The sequence below is a fragment of the Pteropus vampyrus genome, unplaced genomic scaffold (genome assembly GCF_000151845.1).
Source record: "Pteropus vampyrus isolate Shadow unplaced genomic scaffold, Pvam_2.0 Scaffold19, whole genome shotgun sequence".
Lineage (NCBI taxonomy): Eukaryota > Metazoa > Chordata > Mammalia > Chiroptera > Pteropodidae > Pteropus > Pteropus vampyrus.
In genome coordinates, this window is record NW_011888800.1 from 13,884,085 (window position 1) to 13,905,921 (window position 21,837).

A 21,837-nucleotide genomic window follows, 5' to 3' on the forward strand; every position below is an offset into this window, starting at 1 on the left:
CCCGCCCACCCTATCTTCCTCCTCCCCTCTACTCTTTCTCCTCCCTTCCATCCTCCCTCCTTCCTTTCCCCCTCCTCCCATCTACCCATGAAGTACTCCGCAATCCTCCCCGGCCCTCCCTCGCGGCCCTCAGGGGCAGGGCTGGGAAGGGGCAAGCCGTCAGGAGCGCGCGCGCGCAGACCCAGCCTCCGTGACGTCAGGGACGGGACGCAACTCAACGCAGTGCAAATTGGGAAAGGGGGATGAGCTGGGCGGCCTTCTGTCGGGATAGCGAAGGCTAATCCTTCCTGGGATTGGTGGGAAATGGGCCTTTGGCAAGGACGCCGGCGTTAGTGAAACGCGCCCAGCGCCAAGGTGAGTGCGGGTCTGGATCTCGGCCTTTGTTCCCCATATAGCTGACTGCAGTGAACCCCCTTTCTTTCCACCAGCCGCTGGTCACCTGGGAGACAGCCCTGACCACGGAGAGGGGTGAGACGACCCAAACCTAGAATGGGCTTTTGGAATATGGGCCCAACCTCGAGTTTTTCCCGCTGTCCACCTAGGGTTGCCTAGCGAGTTTCGTGTGGACTTGTTTTCCTGCTTAGAAGGTGGCCTTAACCGTATTCTTTCTTGGACACTCACACCCGACTTTGACCTACTCCCTCTTGCTTCCGTTTTCTCATTTTTTGCTAATGAGCTGCAATCCCAGGCCTTACTATAACCCCTCAGAGTGTTTGCCAATCCTTCCTCTGTCCCAGTCAAACTTGCTTTTTGTGAAGTCCAAATATGAGTTTAAGGAATCTATAAGTTCATTAGATTTAAAACTATGAATTCCCCAAATAAAAGCTTTTCTTTCTTAAAATTTGGCCTCTTTCCTAGAGTTGTGGGACAAGTTAATTTCACCTCCACTCCACCTTAGAAATGATCAGAACTCTGAATCACAGTGATACTCATTTATATGTAAAACGGCAGACTACACTTCTGAGTTTATTTCTTGCCTCCAGTTCATTCTGTGACCTTGAAGCAAGTCACTTAATCATTAACAAAATATTTATCAGAAGACCGAGGTGTTGTAAAGTCTAAGGAATTTACTATTTGTTAAGAGCTCTGGGTTTCAGATGAAGGGGACGCCGAACTAAAGGATGTTAACTCTTTCTGAATATGCAAGCATCCTTAGCTTTGTATGTTCTGCAGTCATTAAAAATGTCAAGTGATATTTGTTAAGGATGTATTCCTGTGTTAGGCTTGCTCTTTGGCTTTGCTGTGTAAGCAGATTTTGCATTGCAACAGATTCTGTTTAAGGTTCATTGTCGAACGTATTTCATGATGGATTTAGTTTCGCATGACTCCACAGTACTGGACCAGTTGACATGAAAGGTGATGTAGGTCCTATGTGTTTATCATATTGCTATGGCTGCCTTGAAATGTGTATTTTTTTTTCTCATGACACACTAGTCATCTTTAAAATTAGATAGTAAGGACCTTACAATAGTAAAAAATAACTTATTAATGACAGAAATATACATGAATTGCACATAGGTATGTATTGTGAAAAAACAGTACATGAGAAAAACTGACAAAAATATTTTAAAGCTGCCTGTCTAGCCTTTATTTTTTTATATATTTAATTTTATTAATCATTATGGTCATTTGTTTATTAATGGAACATAATAGGAAAGAACCAAAAAGGCTTTTGTAAAGTAAGAAGTTGGAAAGTAAATCCAACACAGAAGCTTTTTTCTATAAAATTTCTAGCATATTTTATTGTGAACTTTTACAGATGAGAATATACTTATTTTTGTAGCAATGAAAGGAAAAAATCCATTAAATATGAGTTGCTATTTTAGAAGTAATTAAGAATTTTTTAAAATCTTAGTTATTGTTCTAGTTACCTATTGCCGTATAACAAATCATTCCAACACAAAGTGGCTTAAAACTACAATTATCTCTTATGTTTCACTGGGCTGACTGGACTCCACTGGTTGGTTCTCACTTTGGGTTTCTTGTACTTATACTTATAGTCAGATAAACAGGGTTGGAGTCATCTGAAAGCTCAACTGGGCTAGACAGCCATGATGGCTCATTCACACAGATGGTGGTTGATGATGGCTGGGAGTTCTGCTGGAGGTGTCAACTGCATGTAGACTCTGTGTGGCTTGGACTTCTCACAGTATGGAGTCTTGAGTTCCAAGAGCAAGTATTTGAAGAGACAGGAAGTGGAAACTGCCTCTTAAAGCCAGGATCCAGAAATTGGCACAGCATTCTGTTCAACATTCTCTATTGGTTAGAACAGTCAGAGCCCTCCCCCCACCCTATGATAGATCTCAATAGATCGCTACCTCTTGATGGAAGGAATGTCAAAGATTTTGTGGCTGTCTTTCACCTACCATAATTTTGTTGACAAAGTTGTATAGACTAATATTTGGGTTTAATGGTTGCAGAATAAGGTACACTTCCAATTTCTTTAACCATAATGCTTTATATCTTCATTGCATATTACAGTATTCAGAGCATTTTTCTGTATATATTTGTTGATACGACACCTATGAAGCATTCTCATTTTACAGATGAAAGTAAACAAGAGTAGTGGTGATGTTAGGAAGATTCAAGGAATTTGCTCAAAATCATATGATAGTAAATGGAAAATGAAACTAAGACCTACAATACTTTCATAATATAAAATTTTTATTAGTAAATAAAATGTTATATTAAACTTATTTGAAATTCTATATTTATAACCATACTAATTCAAGTAAAACAGTACTTATGTATAGTGAATAAAGTTGATGATAAGATATTTATTTTAATTTCTCAATTACAATGTTTAAAAATGAAAATGATTTCATAATTTTGGTAGCTTGGGAATTATATGACTTTAGATGTTGATTTCAGATGGAAACTAACTGTCATCTTTATATTATTTCATTGCTTCTAGTAACGTGCTCGTATCTTTTCCTTATGTCCATGGTTCTCTGTCTTGACTGCACATTAGAATTCACCTGAGGAAGTATAAAAATACATCTGTGCAAGTTCTAAGCTCAGATTCTGATTTAACCATTTAAGAGTGGGTTCTGGGCATCACTATTTTTAAAAGTTCTGTAGATGATTCCAGTGCTCAGCTAGGATTGAGAACCATGTCTCTTTTTGGTACATACTGAATATTATCTGGTTCCCTACTCATCTACTTTGCATCTGTTAAAAAAAATTAAGGAGGTAAAGAGGGAGAAGAGATAGACAATGGGTTAAGATTATAACTATAGATAGACACCTATTCTGGAAAGTTACTCTTTTGTTTTTTCTAGTAATAGTCGTTAATAAAAGCAACAGATTTTGGCATGGTTTGTTACTGCCTGTATTATGGTACTTTGCTAGGTATTACCATTGTGTATTTATCTTTCATCTTAAGTAGAAACTTTGTTAGGTATATTCTTTGTATCCCCTGTAGCTCCCAACACAGCACCTTGAATAGATGTAGGTATTCTAAATGTTTACCATATTGAAGCTGGTTTATACACTCTTGAGAAGGAGGGCTAGTTCTTTTACTTTTTTAAAAAGCATTGTAAGAACTTTGTAAAAATTCTTTGGAATTCTCGTTTTCTTTAATTTCCATGATATTGCACTTGCTTAGTTTTCCTTCTTTGTTTCTTTTTCCCTTTAGGAATGCTCCTTCCCTACCCCCAAGTTCTGATGCCTTTAAGTATCTTGTCAGTTTTAGATAAGCAAGATCGCATTTCCTTGGTGATTCTAGTCCATGATTTTAGTTAATACAAATGATGTCTATGTTTTAAAAACTATTATAGGAGTTTTAAAATGTACATAAAAGTGAAGAAAATAGGATTATTTTAAAACATATCCTAGATAACATATCATTTCAATACCAATACTTTATCTCCCCAAATAATAGAGATTATCAAAATTAATATTAATCCCTTAATAGTTGATTTAATATCTCTCTGGTCTCTTTGTAGACTTTATCTCTAATTACATATTTACATCTCTATCAAGGCATCTTTCTTTAGATTGTTGTTTCTTTTGCATACACTCAGCATGTTTAAAATTTCCTGTAAATTTGAGGTTCTTATTTGGGGTAATTTTGCTCCCCCAGGGTACATTTGGCAATGTCTGGAGACATTTTTGGTTGTTACAATGAAGGGGGTGGATACTACTGGCATCTAGTGAGTAGAGAGGTGCTGCTAAACATCCTATAATGCACAGGGTAGCCTCCCAACAATAAAGTTTTATCCAGTCCAAATGCTGCTAAGTTTTTAAAACTACAGTACTGTATTTACTTTTTGTTAACAGCACTACCATTCATCACATTTCTTAGGGTAGAAAGTTTGTGTGTGTGTGTGTGTGTGTGTGTGTGTGTGTGTGTGTGTGTACATACACAAGAGAAAATATTGTTTCAGTCAACCTGTTAATCAAAGCATGTTTTCTACCTTCTTTTGTGTGTGAATTTTTTTTTTCGCAGTGGTCTGCTAGTTATTCTTTTCCAAAGTATCATTGTCTTCCCATTTCCTTCAAATCCATCTTGCATATCCCCTCTTTGACCCACCCTGAGATACCTTTTTTCCTGTCAGAACTGACTTATTACCTGCTGAGTTAAATATAAACAATTCTGGATGGCTTCAAAAGTCCTCCATAAAGTGACTCCATCTCCTTACCTAATATCATTTATTGTTAGCCAGCAGTTAAGTGCTGACTAAGGATTACTGAGGTAGATGCTAGGGCTCTACCATGTCAGAGTAATGGCATGTAAAGATATACCAGTGTAATCCCTATAGTATTTCTTTTTTTTCTTATTGCCTTCTCATACTAATTCCTTATTTTGTGTCTTTGCTTGTATTGGTTTCCTCTTCTAAAATGCCTTTTTTTCCCCCTCACTGTATTCATAGCTATAACCTTTCTTAAGGCCAATTTCTGTCTATCTCATCACATCATCATGAGCACTGCATGCTTATAAAGCATGAGGATCTTAAAGCCTAGTTTAATACAGTATTTGGTCCAATTTTAAAGGAACAATACTGATAAATACTGTAGCATTTAGACCATCAAGAATGGAAGAAGTAGAACTTAAGTTGGTCCTTGAAGGAAGAGGGACCAGCCCAAAAGAGAAGAGTACACTCTGGGCTGGAAGAAGCTCCTTCCCCTCCCTCTCCCCCGCAAGCTACACCAAATTTTCCCCTCCTTTTGATTTCCTGATTTCTTAGGTACTGGAATCACATATTAATATATAGGGTAACAGTTAATTGTTGGCTTGTTATGTAATGAGTATTGGTTTTGCCTTGGTAACTAGACTTAAGATGTTTGTGATCAGAAACCCTATGGAACTCTCTTTATCCCCTAGAGGAGTTTTACTTAAAGTAGTCAGTCTCTGTTACAGGCTTGAAGTTTGTGCTTCAATATAATATATACTGCTTTCTTCATAGAGAAAGTCTTACTACTATAAAAAGTTCAATATGTTTAATTGACTTACTTTCTATCATAAGTGTTGTGTTTTGTCACAGACTGGTAACAGTTACCCAAACATGACTGGTCTGTGGACCATACTTGGAGTAGCATTGCTTTGCAGGACTTTTATACTTTTTCAGTTGTAACCTGTAATAGTAAGACTATATGCCCTCTATTTTCTCCCCATTTGTTAACTCATTTCCAGCTGTACGTATTTCACTTCTGGAGCATTGCTGTTTGACTAAAGTTGGAGTTCTTAATCTTTATCAGGTTTACACATCTTAAGAAAATTTATTTTTGTTTTCAAAGAACTTTAATTTTTCATACGTATACTTAGTTTTTTGTTTTGGGGTTTTTTTGTTTGTTTGTTTACTTACAGTCCTTTTTGAATCATAACGTAATTTTAATGGGTTATATGTTATGTTTAATTTGTTCTAGTTTGTTGTAACATCAACAAACTGCTGCTGCTCTTTTCCTTTGTTTTTACGGTTGCAGCCCAAATAAGAAATTATGAATTCAGTCAGTCATTCTGGCCCTAATTTACTTTCTATCAATCTATTTCGAAATTTCTTTAATGGTATAATGAAGCAGAATGACTTAACAAAAATTTAACACATTAAATCTTACATAGATTTAAGTTGGATATATACCCTTCTTTGTTTTTCATTTGATTATGAAAAAAAATCCTTTACCTCATGCTTTGACTTCTGCAGAAATGTATGTGATTGTAGAAACTGAAATAGCAATTAAAGCAATTCTCTATTTTTAACACCAGGCATCTTATTTGACAGAATAACTTACATAATTTTGCAAATGAAAATGGAAACAACTGTGGTTCTTTGATGACATTATCAGAGAAAATTGTTACTTATTTCAGCTGTTCTCAAAAATCAATTAAGTACAGAAAAGGTAACTTTAAAAACATAATCTTTCTCCTAGAAACCCAAAAATTTGGATGTCATCATAATTTTATCCCTGTACTTTCCCTCCATGTGTTTAATCATTTGCCAAGTCCTGTCATTCTACCTATGCAGTATCCCTTGTATCTGCCTCCTCCATTCCATCTGTTTCCCTAGTTCTGACTTTCATTGTCTTTCCTTAGGATCATTATGATAGGTAACTAGTGTCTTTCTTATCTCCAGTCTTTTAAAGTTATAATACTGTTGTGCATTTGGATCATATAAATCCCTTCTTACAACCCTGCTATGGCTCTGTGTAACTTCTATTTTTAATTTTCTTATCTTTCAATTACAGTTGACATTCAGTATTATATTAGTTTCAGGTATACAGTATAGTGGTTAGACATTTATTTATATAACCTGTGAAGTGATCCATGCCCCCTTCCTGGTCTGTTACTTTTAAAAAACAAAATAATAAATGCTTTATGGTGACATTCAAGGCCTTTAATCATTATCTGTTCCTAGACTATTTTTTCAGGCTGTAGTGTCTAGTAGATCCTTGTTCACTCTCTGTACTGGCTAGTTCCTAAAGATGTTTTTTACTTTCTTGACTTTTTCCTTATACTGTTACTCATCTCTCTCAAAAGCCTTCTCCCACCAAAACTCACATAAATGCTATATCTTCCCATGATGCCTCCCAAGATCCCTCTAGTCATACTTAATCTTCCTTCTTAATTTTCTTTATTGTACATTATATATTTGTAACTCTTTTAATTTGAGTAAGTAAGAATACTATGTTGTACTACCACTACTTACAACTTTCTCTTTCATATTAGATAAACTTTGTGAGGAAATGGATCACATCTAATCTTCAAATTCCTAAAAGTACAATGCCTTCCATACAGCAGAATATCTGTGAATGTTTGAATTGAATCAAACTTTGAAATAGCTAAATAATTTGCTATTTTAAGTTACCTAGGTAGCTAACATAGTTTTTATATTCTTTGTCTTTTAAAGAGCCAAGTTTTAAAGATTCTTATCATGAGAAATTCAACTGAGAACATATTCTAGACTTCATTTTAGAAGGTTCAAACCAATAGCTTTCTTAGACAAAAAACCTAATTGTTATGAATCGACAATATGTTCTGTGGTTAGACCAATAGTACTGATGACCCAGATAGATGATAGAATTGGAAAACATTAGTGTCAAACTGGTACTTGGTTACTCTGCATAACTTTGCCTTTAGTCCTTAGATCAGTTAGTAGTGTCACCAATAAAAAAAATGGTTGGGCTTTTGGGAATTACATTTCAAGAGCCGGCCTATGTCAGGAGAGGAAATGTTGGTTTTCTTGGTTGAGTGTAAGTTTAAGATCTTAGCTGAGCTAGCTGGGGACAGAAAAGTCACGGATAACTCTTGTTATCTTATTGTTTTCTGGCCCCCATTAAATAGTCCAAGCTCTAGTGTCCCCTGAACTCTGCCACAGTGATGTCTGTTATAGTATCACTAAGGCCTCAGATTTCTTTCAGCACCTTCCCAAAAAGTTAGTTTCTTGACCTTACTTTCACTTAAAAGTATTATTACTCAACCTCTATTTATGTTTCAGCAGAAATCATGTTTCTGGAACACCATTCCACTCTATCCCGTCTGTCTGTCTTTTTTCTTCTTTCTTTTTAAAGTGACCTGTGATCACCCGTTCTTCCTGATAATGCTGATGCTCCTTGCCTGTGCCTCCCTGATTACATTGTCTGCCTCCCCAGAAATAGAATTTTATATTTATCATTCTTTGTTTTTCTTTATAGGCTTACCTCATTTGTATTCTTAAACAATGTATTGTTCAGCATAGTTTGTTTTTAAATTTTATACAAATGGCATCATATTATATGTATTTCTGCTTTTTTGTTCAACGTTGGGAGATGGTTGGTATGGGAGGTTAGGGTATGTTCTCTAGCTGAACTGTTTATCCTGGGAAGTCAGGGACTATGTTATATACCCTTCATATCTTTAACACTTAACATAGTGTGTTTTACAACGTAAGACACTCAAATGATGCTGTCGTCTGTAAGTATGAGGAAATCCAAGGGAGTCCATGTCATACTCTTTCTTTAATAGATGCTTTTAGCCATTTTGGTGATGAATTGGTGATGAATTAGATACCTAACTAGAAGGACATATTGAACATTAATTGATCTATTTGGAAGTAATGGTGTGGTCCAGAGGCTTTCTTTCCTGTCACGATACCTTCAGACACAGAACACAGAATAGAGGGAAAACATAGAAAATGTTTATATATGAGATCACTGTTTTTAAATTATGGATCTAAAGCTACAAAGTAAAGTTAAATATGTGTTTATAGATACATGGACCAAGTATAAATGGAAAAGACTGAAAATTATAAAATTGACTTTCAGAGAAAAAAAGACAGGTAGATTTAGTGACTAAGACAGTGGATTAATGGCACAAGGCTACAAGGATGAGTTCAAGAAATCAGAAAATATTAGTATTCAATATAAAATGTGATAGAATCAAAGCAGAGTGGGGTGCTTTTAGTTTCACATAGGTGAACAGAAGTCTTTCCCCCTAAAGTTGTACCTTACCCAACTTTTTAGAATTAAATGTTCATTGATGTCCATTCATCTAATAATAGTAAACTGATGGAATGAAGAGCATTAAGACAGTGAAAATAAGTGAGAAAAAAAGTCATAATCTCTTAAATGAATTACAGTGTCTATGCAAATTGTAATTAGTTCTTCACAGCTAAATACCTTGTATAAATTTAATTAGATTCCTGAAGTTTTCATTTGGTGACACTTATGATCTTGCTAGGACTTTCCATTTGGTATGCTCCCCTGATCTGCCCCAGCTACATGCATCCACGCACATGTACACACACACGCAACTTAATATCTAGTCTTTCTTCCTTTTGTCTTCATTTTGTTTTACTATCTTCTCCATCTTCCTAGTCAGAATTTACTAAATTAAATGAGGAAGCAAAGAATGTCATGAAATATCAAAGACTTTTACAGAATAAACCAAAGTATTTTGGTATTTTCTGCCAGGGAAACATGTTCATATCCCCAGCTTAATATAAAGTGGCACTGCTTACCTGCCCCCGTGCCCACTTATTTCTTTTTATAAACTGATATCATCAATGAGAAAGAAATATTTCTAATTTATGATCTATATATTAATGCAGATTTAATCGAAAAAATGTAAAAGCTCTTAGTCTGTTAATTCCTCTGACAGGGGAGATTCCTCATATTTAAGGCAAAATGATACAAACAGTAATTCATTAGTTAATGAAAATTTGAAAAAAAATTGTTTATTAATATCTCATACTCCCAAAATAGATGTTCAAGATAATTTAAAATTAAATTATATTCTTAGCAAAGAATATATTTTGGGAGTTTTTTTTTTTTTAATGCTTGCTTGTTTTATTGTTAATGAGGAAAACTAGCAGAATTATTTGTGTTCATTTTGTTTTAGAAAATAACTACTTTTAATGAAGTACACCATCCATTGTAAAAGTGGAAAAATAAAGATTATTCATCATGCCTGCCGTGGCTTCAGTTCCTAAAGAACTCTACCTCAGTTCTTCACTAAAAGACCTCAATAAGAAGACAGAAGTTAAACCAGAGAAAAAAAGCACTAAGAAGTATGTATCTATTGCTAGTTTGACTGAGTCATACATTAATTTTTAGTTCATTTCTATATTGTTAAATGAGTTAGGTGAGTAGTCAGTTTAAAGATTATTTGAACAATGGCATCATCTCACAAAGTAAGACCTCCTTAGAGAAGTTTTAACTTTATCTTACCAGAATACATATATATTCTATTAATATGCATATTATCTATTTTCTGGACAATATACCAGATCATAAGTTTAAGAGGTAAAGACTGCAAGGGTTCTACAAAACTCAGCCACAATTAACATCTTTTTATAAAACAGTATAACGTTACTTTATTAAAGATTATTTTATCCTTGTGTATTTCACATATAAGAGATGGTCCTGGAATAGTCTTTCTTCGATTAAAAGAAAGAGATGTATTTTTTTTAATCCAATATTCACCAAAGTATTAATTTGTGCCAATTTGACATGAACTTTTAACCTAATGACTTATTTTATGTATCATAGAGATGGAAATAAGAGTTTCAGAAAGAAAGGTAGGACTAGCTAGCCATACACCCCAGACTTGGGGCAAGCAGATTTTAGAAATCACGGGGGAAAATAGTGTTCCATGACTGGAGATAAATGCGAAGCTCTTAAAAAAATGATACGTATGGTTCCAAATGAACCTGTGATGAGGCAGCTAAGAAACTTACGATTACAAGGGATATCATTATGAGTTTTTTTTAAGGAAATAAACAGAGGGTGGGAAGAAAACATAACATTAAAGATGAAGACAAGAGAGTAGTAGGAACTTTAAAGAATGTCAGGAAAGAAAATCCAAGAATGAAATGATATTACTAAACATTACTAACGACAAAAGGGGCTTTTTCAAAAGAGATCTTTGGGGAGATAGGAAGAATAAGAGTTTGGCCCACTTCTTGAGTTAACTTGGTAATGTTGATGGGGTGATGGAGAGAATAGCTCCTTTTAACATCTCTTGAATGATTTTCAAATAGGGAACAATGAGAAAGAAAGCCACCTTGAAGCTTTTTCAGAGAACTTCATCTAACCCTAAAACAGATCAGTCCGTTCTTGCAATGTCTGGTTTTGCTCTGTGACTACCTGATCCCATAGGAAGCGGTATGTCTGAAGGACTTTTTAAGTATACCACCATAAACTCATGTTCTTGCTGTGTCATAGCATGGTTCTAGAGACTGCTAGAATCCTTTTAGAATGTTTGGCTGGTTCACTGACTCACAGAGGCATTGTAGTCATCTCAGCTTGATCATATAGGCACAAGAGATGTACACGTATCAGGGTGAAAGAAATTTGAAGAAAACCCAAAGACTGTTGCACCCACTCTTAAACTTTTCTAGAGAATCTCCTCACTAGCTTTGGTTCGATTATTCCAAGACTATGATGCCATGTGAAGCAGGGTATACACACTGACTCAAAAGAGCTTTGTATAATACCATCTTTGGCTCTAAATACCACCTGGCCCTGTTTGTTGTGTGGTCTTCTGTTTCCTTGGCCTAACCAACTTCATCATTAATCCATGTCTCAATCTTGGAGCACAGTTTGAAAAATATAGAAAACAAGATGCACTGCTTTGTATAAATCAGTTATTGATAAACATATTGTATGTAAGCATTGGCATTATAACTTGGTTACCAAAACTTTAGTGCTAAGTGAATGAATTCCTCTTGTAGAAATACCTATTTTATTATATAATGTGCTTTCTAAAGACTGTCAAACCAAGAACCTGTCCTTTGAATACCACAGAATCTTCAAATTATTTTACTGAACTGGAATTTTAAGATGACATATTTTTGGACTTTAATTCTCTTTTTCTTTTAGGACCAGTGAATCAGTGCAGTTCAGACACTTTGTAGAAAACCTGAACTAAGTCAAAAGTTTAAACTCACATTCCCTTTCCTTTCCCTAGTTTCTTGGATTTTTAGATGGGGAGAATGTTACATAATGGTTAGAAAGGAGTGAGGAGAATTAAAACTATTTGTTTAACATTAAAATAATAAAGATTTTAGCTCTCCTATTTCAATACAAGTGGTATGTTCTTTAATTATAGAGTATGACTATTATGCAGCTGCCCAAGAACAGTTAGCCTCAGGATTCTGTTATAGCAAATCTTTTAAAACTGGACTGCATTTTGAACAGTTTGTGGTGTACAAACAGCTATTATGAAACAAATGTTTACTTGTCGCATAAGGGAAATACTCAAGTTGCATCCAAACTTATGTCTAACTTTGTATGGATTCCGAAATTATGAAATTTATCAATATTCTCAGTGGACTTTATACATGACTTTTTCTTTCTGATGTCAGGTGTTTTAATTGCGTTTTCTCTAATTTTAAGTTATGTACAGAGTGCCCTGAAGATCTTCAAGGCAGCAGAAGAATGCAGATTAGATCGTGATGAGGAAAAGGCCTATGTACTATATATGAAATATATGACTGTTTATAACCTTATCAAAATAAGGCCTGATTTCAAGCAAGAGCAGGTACCTTTTATTTCTACCTTTTTATTTGCTAAGTTATTTTTGCACAATGGAGTTACCAATTTCCTCTAAAAGTTTTAACTAATACTGAAATTTAGATCATAGTATATAATAGCAAGTTTAAACTCTTAGCAGATCGAAAAAGCAAACTGAAACTGAAGATTTAGTTTCATTATTTGCAAATATATATTCGTGCATATGTGGATACACACATATGCACATTCTTAATTTGTGTTGCACTAGTACAAGTTTATAGCAACATACAGACTCATAATCAGTTTTCTATTATGATAAATCATTGCCAGGTCAAGTGGAAGGATTCAGTTTACTCATACATTAAGATATATTAAGAAAAACATGACTGATTGTACTCTCTCAAGATTCAAAGTTTAGTCACTTGTTTTTATGTGTCAGCTTTTTGTCACTGACATTGTAGCCTTTAAAGGTCTGAGATTAAAGATCTCAGTTTGCAAAATTAATGCTGATTTCTTCCATTTTTGTATAATTATTTATTTATTTTTGCTTTTAATCCTTTGAGCAGATCCCTTTCTTTGCTAAAGCCATGGGTAAGGAGAGAAGGGGAGGTGTAAATAAAAAAAGAGAACTGATGCCTAGGATAAATGTTAGAAAAAACTGTTGCATTTCATTTGCACCAGAAACAGGCAAAAGAAGAACTTAACAGACTTGTTTAGAGAAATGGGAAGAATTTTGTGTTGATGGTTCCTCCTTTATTTAGGAACAATCTTTCTACCAGACAATAAATAGTAGCAAAATACTGCCTATAGGTTTCTTATCTGGTAGAGAAGCTATTCTTAAATTAATATTGAGATTTTTATTTTGTTCACTGGTGGTAGAATTGCCTTGCCTCATTTAAATTGACTTATAGAAGTTAAAAAAGTTCTCTTATTCTTTGAAATAACCTTATTTTTCTCCACAGTAGTGGGACTAATATAATTTCTTTCAGTTGTTGGTTAAGGAATATAAGTTAAGTTTTATTTAATGGTGATAAATAATTGCTACTGTTTCTTCTCACCAGCAAGGTTATGCTAATAATAGTTATGGGGTTTTAGATCTTGCTTTGGAAAGGTGGCCCCTTGCATTTGGAGGTTCATCTTCTTTTCCACAAATGTCTAGCTGGATTGGCCCTGTCTTTGGAACATTTTAGGCATACTTACCTGCAGATAGAGGCAGAGGCTTACCCAAATTCAAATAAGTGTCTGCATACTCTTTGATGGTTTTCACAGTATCTGTTAAAATAGAATTGCTTTTAAAAAAGTAGAAGGGTTCACTAAATATTTTTGAAAATTTTGCAAATTTGGGTAAGTTTGGTAGTTTTAGTGTTTGCTTTTTTTCTATTGTGGGGCCAATTTTTTAATGTACTTTTTTTTTTTTTGCTTTATTTTTCTAAGTTAGTAGTTTTTTTCTTTGACAAGATAGGGGGTGTTTTTCTAGCCTCCCCTTTTTTTAATTTGAGAAGATTAACAGTAAACTTTAATCGATAAAGAGATTTTTCTGTTTCCACAGAGTATTATATTCCCAAAGGAAATATCTACTTGAAAGTCTCAAGAGTTGCTCAGGTTAGGAAGCTCCCTGTTACTTCATATGCTGCAGTTGTTCAGTTCCTGGTTTTCAGTAAAAGGACTGTTTTCATTTGCTCTGTCCAGGGTATCACATCTGCTTCTGTCTTAGAACTGTTTTTGTTTTATTTAGCCCGACCTCTCCAGTGTACTTCAAGTATGTGAAGTGTTAAATTTACTAACTAAATATTTTTTCATGTTTACCTTTTAAATCAGGTAAGGACAGAATGTAATGTCAAGTTTTTTCTTCAGAAACTTTATCTTTCAGTCTTATTTTACACTATGGAATATTTAAGATTTAGACAAATTTAGTTAATTTAGCAAGCTCACGAGTAGAGAACATAGTACATTTATTGCTTACGCATTGAAAAAATCAGTTTATGAACAGTTTTTTCAGGGTTATCTGAAAAGGAAAGAAGACAGATATATTGAAAATATTCGTATAGCAAAATCAGATAAAATTAGAACGACGTTTTTAAATCTCCATAGCATTCTTAATAATTAGCCCTCAATATTATTGGTAAACCTTTTTGTTTGGGAAATCATGAGAGTTGCTTGAATTTGTACATTCAGGAATAGGAAAGTTCTACTTGCTAAACCTCAAAAGCAAAAGTTTTTAGTTGTGTAAGAATTGGACGTTTTTCAAATCTGCCAATTGTCAATACTATTGAAAATTTGAAAATATTTATACTTAATTTAACCATGCTCCCATAAGAGCACAGAGAGAGATAACTATTGACAGGAAACCTCACTAGTATTAGGAGAGTGTCATCTGAGAGTTTGTAACAGGCATAGCCAAACACACAATTTTTCCAGGATTTAAACAGGATTAAGCTGAGCATACAGCCTGGCTATTTAATAGTCTATGTCAAAAATTAATAAAACAAGTCATAGTATTTTTGGGGTTTACTTTGTATTTTGTTTTTAATCAGAGAAATCTTACAGTAATGATTACAGATTGTTCTATTAAAAAAGTTTATCAGTAGTCTGGACACTGATAACTGAAGTAATTACAGTTTCCACTATAATTTTCAGTTGACACAATATTGAATAAATTGTGTACTTTTATTGAAATTCATAGTGAGAGGACCTTTTTACTTACTTAGTCTTTAATCTAGAAGAATAAACTCAACTGAAACATGATCTACTTTTAGGCTAGATAGATAGACATATGATAGCTGTTACAACAGATTTACTCTACCCAAAGCTCTTGGAGACTGCCTTTCCATGAGCCAGAGATGGATATTTTTGACCTTCTGGCCTTTCTTTTTTAAAATTTTGATTACTGTATCATTTGTGATCAACTGTGCTAATAAGGTCTGTTTGCAAAGTCATACTGACAAGTTGTGGCAAATTAGATCCAATAATTAGCTGAGTTTCACTGTACTACAGTCATGTTGAACCAACTTTGATTTGAAAATACCTCTGATTGCAGGATCAATGAGTGACTTCTTAGAGAAGTGACTTTAAAAAAAAAAAAAAAGCTTCGTTATGTTTATTAGTGAATTATATGCCAAGCATTTTGTATTTTTTAAAGGTAGATTATATTTTTGATGGTTTATTTTCTATCATTTGATTTTTAGTTACTAAAGGTTTTCTCAAATGTAAAACTTGTTTTTATGTCTAAAGTGCTTTGACACCAGTTGGAAAATGGGCAGCTGTTGTAAAATACAGGTAGAAGCAAACATATCTCCCTTTAAAACAAATAAAACAAATTCCATGCTGTAGATTGATACACAATTTGCTTTATTGCTCTAAAACTAGAGGGAACAAAAAGCTCAGTATCTGTTTACACTAGATAAATATATTATGCTCTCAAAAGCTTTGCTTTTTGGCACTTATTTATAAATAATAAGAATAGTATCTATACTTCTTAAAAGGTACCTTACAGGTAAGTAAAATTGTTACCTACTAGAATTTTTTAAACCATGCTAATAGTATGATGAGATACTTTTGAAACACTTGGAGAATAAGTGTGCATTTATGTAGGTTAAAAGTTTTTAAAAAGTACTTCAATCATAATAACGTTTTCATCTAAACTTCCCTTTACATAAGTGCCATGATTTTAATGTTTTTTTTTAGCATTAGAACTGTGTACAATGGCCAGTACTAACAGTTTAGGATGGGTTTCATATAATTTTAGGACTACTTTCATTCAATACTTGGACCTGCAAACATCAAAAAAGCTATCGAAGAAGCCGAAAGACTCTCTGAAAGCCTTAAACTCAGGTACAGACATTATTATTATCAAATCTTTACAAGATTAAAATTTAGAACATAAAAATATTATTTAGAATTTGTCTGTTTATATCGATCATGTTTATAAATCCCAAGTCCTGGAAATAAGTCCTATGTTAAGTAGGACACAAAAATTAAAATCTTTTGCCATATTACTTATGTTCATGTGTTACCATTAATTTTCTTTACTGAAGTTGTAAAAATGTTTAGAATGGTAGATTACAGTAAACATTGGTGTGTTATGTTAGAGCTCAGGTCCAATTTTTTCTGACAAGATTATTCAGATAAAAGCAATTCCTCATATGCCTCATGTTGTAATGTGTTACTGGACACTGTTCTTATGGGAATGAAGTATTAACTGTTAGTTACTGTATAGTAATGAAGTATTTACTGCCTGGTTGCAGATCGAAATGTTTTTTTAAAAAATCTAATTCTAGTATTTGCCATGACTGGTTTACCAGGCTTATAGAATAATTAGAAATTAAAAATAGTATGTTTCAATTTTTAGTCATTCCCTAAATAACAAAATAAAAAGAGAACTATTTTTAGTTCAGTATTTTTTCTTAATGACTTTTCATTCTTGGATCAATTAACTATGATAGTTGTATACATCATAGTCTTTACTTAGAAATTATATTTTTTAACTAATGTATTCCCTTCATCTTTTCCATAAATTACTAATCTTGGGTCTAGAGTATGTTAAGGTGAATGATACCATTTAGAATCACTGTTCTCTTTCTTTAGCCAGTTAAGTAAGTAGAATAGAATTTCTTCTAATCTTTGGGTTACCCATTATTAGCTGTTTTCTCTTGGGTTTGCTCAGTTTTTCCCTAATCATGCTGTTACTAACAGTCTTCATGTTCTTTATCTCCTCTATCTTTTGAGCTTTAGGTCTTTCACTGATTTGTTTGTCCTTTTTAATATTTTGAACCACTTTATAAGTAAATAAAACTTTATAGTTAATTTTAGAATTTTAAGATTGTAAGTCCTTTTAAAAGGAAATTATAGCAGATTTGAATCATTAAAAGGTTGAAATTAGTGGGAGGGAAAGAGCAACAAGAGCATTAAACAACTTCAATTTGAGAACATAGAGTTTCTTTTTAAGATTTTGGGGCAATTTAAAATAAATCTACATAAGGCAGATTTACAAGTTGTAGCTTGTAATGAACAACGGCAGTGTCAAATTTCAATTGCTGGGTGAAAATGTGTACCCAAGCAGGGTACTAGTGTTATGTAACTGGAACTCCTTTACTTTCCATTATTATGGCCATAAAAAACATCTTGACTTCTTTTTTCATCTAGATATGAAGAAGCTGAAGTTCGGAAAAAACTTGAAGAAAAGGACAGACAGGAGGAAGAGAAACTGCAGAAACAGAAAAAACAAGAAGCAGGAAGAGAGGATGGTGGCACATCAGCTAAAAGTTCTTTGGAAAATGTATTAGATTCCAAAGACAAAACCCGAAAGGTATTTCAGATTTATTCTGTGAGATAAAAAGGTTCATTCTTCTTCTCAGATGATTTGCATAAGAAGAAGAGTTGAGTTATCACTACAACGTTCTTTTAGGCAACAAAGATAAAATTTAATGTGTTTTATTAGAAATTGAATTGAATATTTTAGCTTCAGTTGGTACCAAGTTTTTCTTGGAGCATCTACAGAAATATGTTCTGTACATTAGTTTTTAGCAGTCACGATAACTTGGATTAGAGCATTTGGAAAGAGCGTTTGAGCTGTAATTCAGTATATCTGAGTTCTCATTTCCTCATTTGCCAAATGAAGATCTTAAATAAATGATCTTTAAAGTCTTTTTCTAATTAAAGATAATTTATATTAAAAGAAAGACTTGGTATGCTACTTATTTGGTGCCAAACCTTTTATCTATTTCTGGGGTCTCATTCTCTCCTCCTTTGCTTTTTTCTCTTTCTCTGCCCCAGGTTTCTCTTCCTTTCTCTTCCTCTCGTTCCATTTTGTCCACCATCTACTTGCAGTCTTTTCAATAACATTTGTTTGTCAAACACCATCAATGACTGAATCTCTACCTTCTAGCTGTCACTGTATTGTCCTGCCTTCACCTCCTCAGAAACTATTCTTCCTAAAATGTAATTTCTTCTGCACTGTTGAGATTCATGGAAAGATTTCTGCTTTAATTTCTTTTAAGCATTTTGTAGGTTTTAGCTAACCATTTGTATGAGGACCATCATTGCTTTCATTAAAAAATAGTTATTGAATTGTTTGTGATACTGGACTAGGCATTATGTAAAAGTAAATGAAGAAATCTGATCTTTTGATTTTAGGGGTTCATGTAAGAAATATACTGCCTTAGATGTTCATTTATAAGTCAAATGGCTGACATTAAAAAATAGTAAGACTTCAAAGAACCAAAAGGGACTTTTAAATTTCTTCATTTGTTGACTTTCCAACAGCAGAGCCAACTACTTTTTTGTTTTACTTTTGTTTAGCCTTTTTATATTGAAAAGAAAATACAATTACACCTTGTTACCCAGCTTCAGTAATCAACTAACATTTGTCATATTTTTGATCTGCACCTTTCCCCTTTTCTTTGGCTAGATTATTTAGAAGCAGATTCCAGGTAACATATGATTTTGCTCCTAAATTTTTCTGTATGCATCTCAAAGAAGGGACATTTTTTAAAAAGTTAAATACAGTTGGCATACATTATTAGACTTAGGTGTACAATTTAGTGACTCAACACTTATATACCTTACAATGTGATCACACTAATTCTAGTAACTGATGTTAAATAGTTTACTACCTATGTTTTCTTCTAGGAATTTTAGGACTTATATTTACATTTTTAATCCATTTTGAGTTTTTTTGTGTGTGTATGTGGTGTAAGAGAGTGGTCCAGTTTCATTTTTTTGCATATATCTTCAGTTTTCCCACCACCACTTATTGAAGAGGCTATCATTTCTCCATTGTATATTCCTCTCTCATTTGTCATAGATTAATTGACCATATAACCAGTTTATTTCTGGGCTCTCTACTCTGTTCCATTGATCCATGTCTGTTTTTGTGCCTGTACCACATTATTTTGATTATTATAGCTTTGTAGTATAATTTGAAATTCAAGTGCCTGATACCTCCAACTTTGTTCTTGTTTCTCAAAATTGCTTTTGTGGTCTCTTATGACTCCATATACATTTTATGATTTGTTCTATTCCTATAAAAATGCCATTGGCATTTTGCTAGGGGTTGCATTGAATCTGTAGATTTGGTTGGTGGTCGTTTTAACACTATTAATCTTTCCAACCCATGAGCATGGTATGTCTTTACATTTATTTGTGTACTCCTCAGTTTCTTTCTTCAGTGTCTTCTAATTTTTAGAGTACAGGTCTTTCACTTCCTTAGTTAAATTTATTTCTAGATATTTTATTCTTTTTAATGTAAATGGGATTGTTTTCTTAGTTTCTCCTTCTGAATGTTTGTTATTAGTGCATAGGAATGCAACAGATTTCTGTATATTAATTTTGTATCCTATTTTACTGAATTTATTTGTTAATTCTACGATATTAGCTGTGGGCTCGTCATATGTAGCCTTTATCATTTTGAGGTAATTTGCTTCTGTTCTTACTTTGTTGAGAGTTTTTATCATAAATGGATATTGAATTTTGTCAAATGCTTTTTCTGCATCTATTGAGATGATACGATTTTTATATTTGGATTTGTTGATGTGATGTATCACAATTGTTTTGCAGATACTGTACCATCCTTGCATCCCGAGTATAAATCCCACTTGATCATGGGAATCTTTTTAATGTATTGTGAATTTGGTTTGCTAGTATTTTGTTGAGAATTTTTGCATCTGTGTTCTTCAGGGATGTTGGCCTAAATTTTTTTGTTGTTGTATTTGTCTTGTTTTGGTAGGGTAATGCTGGCCCTGTGGATGTGTTTGGAAGTGTTACCTCCTTTTGATTTTTGGGAATAGATTGAGAAAGATAGTAATTATTTAAATATTTGGTGAAACTTACCTATGAAGACATATGGTCCTGTGTTTTTGTTTTGGGGGACATTTTTGACTACTGCTTCAATTTCATTGCTGGTAATCTGTTCAGATTTTCTGTGTCTTTGAGTCAGTCTTGGAAGATCGTGTTTTTAGAAATTCATCTATTTCTTCTAGGTTGTCCAATTTGTTGGCTTATAATTGCTCATAGTATTCTCTTATCCTTTGTTTTTCTTTGGTGTCAATTGTTGTCTCTCCTTTTTCATTTACGATTTTATGTTTTTGAGCCTCCCTCTTTTTGTTGATGAGTCTGGCTAAAGTTTTGTCAATTTTCTTTATCTTTTCAAAGAACCAGCTCTTAGTTTCATTGGTATGTTTTATTTTTCTTCAATCTCTATTTTGTTTATTTTCACTTTGATATTTATTATTTCCCTCCTTCTGCTCACTTGAGCTTTGTTCTTTTTCTAGTTCCTTTAGGGGTAAGATTAGACTGTTTATTTGGAATTTATTTTGTTTCTTGAGTTAGGCCTGTATCACTATGAATTTTCCTCTTAGAACTGGTTTGGCCATGTCCCATATATTTTGGATCATTGTGTTGTCTAAGTAATTTTATTTCCTCATTTTCTTTGTTAACCATGATTATTTAGTAGCTTGGTGTTTAATGTCCATGTGTTTTTTGTTTTCTCTAGTTTCTTTTTGTAATTGATTTCTAGTTTCATACTGTTGTGATCAGAGAAGATGCTTGATATGATTTCAGTCTTCTTAATTTTATTGAGACTTGTTTTGTGGCCTAACATGTGGTCTATCCTGGAAAATGTTCCATGTGCACTTGAAAAGAATATGTACTATACTCTTTTGGGGTGGAATAGTCTGAAATTTCAAGTCTGTCTGGTTTAATGGGTCATTTAAGGCAGTGGTCCCCAACTCTCTTGGCACCAGGAACCGGTGCTCCTATGAGAATCTAATGCCTGATGATCTGAGGTGGAGCTGAGGCTGTGATGCTAGTGCTGGAGAGCGGCTGCAAATACAGATAAAGCTTCAGTACCAGTACCTATTTGCGGCCTGGGCATTGGAGACCCCTGCTTTATGTTATTAGATGATCCTACATTGAGTGCAAAATGTTTACAAGTGTTACATTCTCTTGTTGGATTGGTCCTTTTATTATTCTGTAATGTCCTTCTTTGTCTCTAGTTATAGTCTTGTTTCAAAGTCTATTTTGTATGATGTAAGTATTGCTACCCCAGGTTTCTTTCACTTTCATTAGCCTGAAATCTCTTTTTTCCATCCCTTCACTTTCAGTCTGTGTGTGTCTTTCAATTCTAAAGTGAGTCTTCTGTAAGCATTACATGTTTGGGTCTTGTTTATTTATCCATTTAGCCACCCTGTGTCTTTTAATTGGAGCTATGTAGTTATTTCCATTTTATTAATTGTTTTGTTTCATTGTTTTTCACTGTTCCTTTCTTCTTTAGTACACTGATTGCTTTCTTTAGTGGTTTGTTTTAGTTCTTTTCTCTTTATTTTTTGTACCTATTATAAGGTTTTGGTGGTTACCATAAGATTCATATATAACAAGCTATGTTTATTATAGTCTATTTTTATAAAGTTGATG

General features: G+C 33.6%; 1 protein-coding gene across 4 annotated transcripts in view; it reads left to right on the forward strand.

The window, feature by feature from the left end:
* Positions 1 to 203: 203 nt before the first annotated feature.
* The window catches only part of USP8 (ubiquitin specific peptidase 8), a 48,293-nt gene continuing 26,659 nt past the window's right edge, over positions 204 to 21,837 (forward strand). For 2 of the 4 annotated variants that reach the window (XM_011355100.2, XM_011355102.2), the window contains exons 1-5: positions 204 to 354; positions 9,815 to 9,983; positions 12,313 to 12,457; positions 16,175 to 16,260; positions 17,572 to 17,734. In XM_011355100.2, coding sequence (XP_011353402.1) covers positions 9,880 to 9,983; positions 12,313 to 12,457; positions 16,175 to 16,260; positions 17,572 to 17,734 — 498 coding nt within the window. In that variant the 5' untranslated portion in view covers positions 204 to 354; positions 9,815 to 9,879. Of the gene's footprint in view, positions 355 to 1,335; positions 1,357 to 9,814; positions 9,984 to 12,312; positions 12,458 to 16,174; positions 16,261 to 17,571; positions 17,735 to 21,837 lie in introns of those variants that run through there. The other 2 variants (XM_023527844.1, XM_011355101.2) reach the window with 2 other exon arrangements.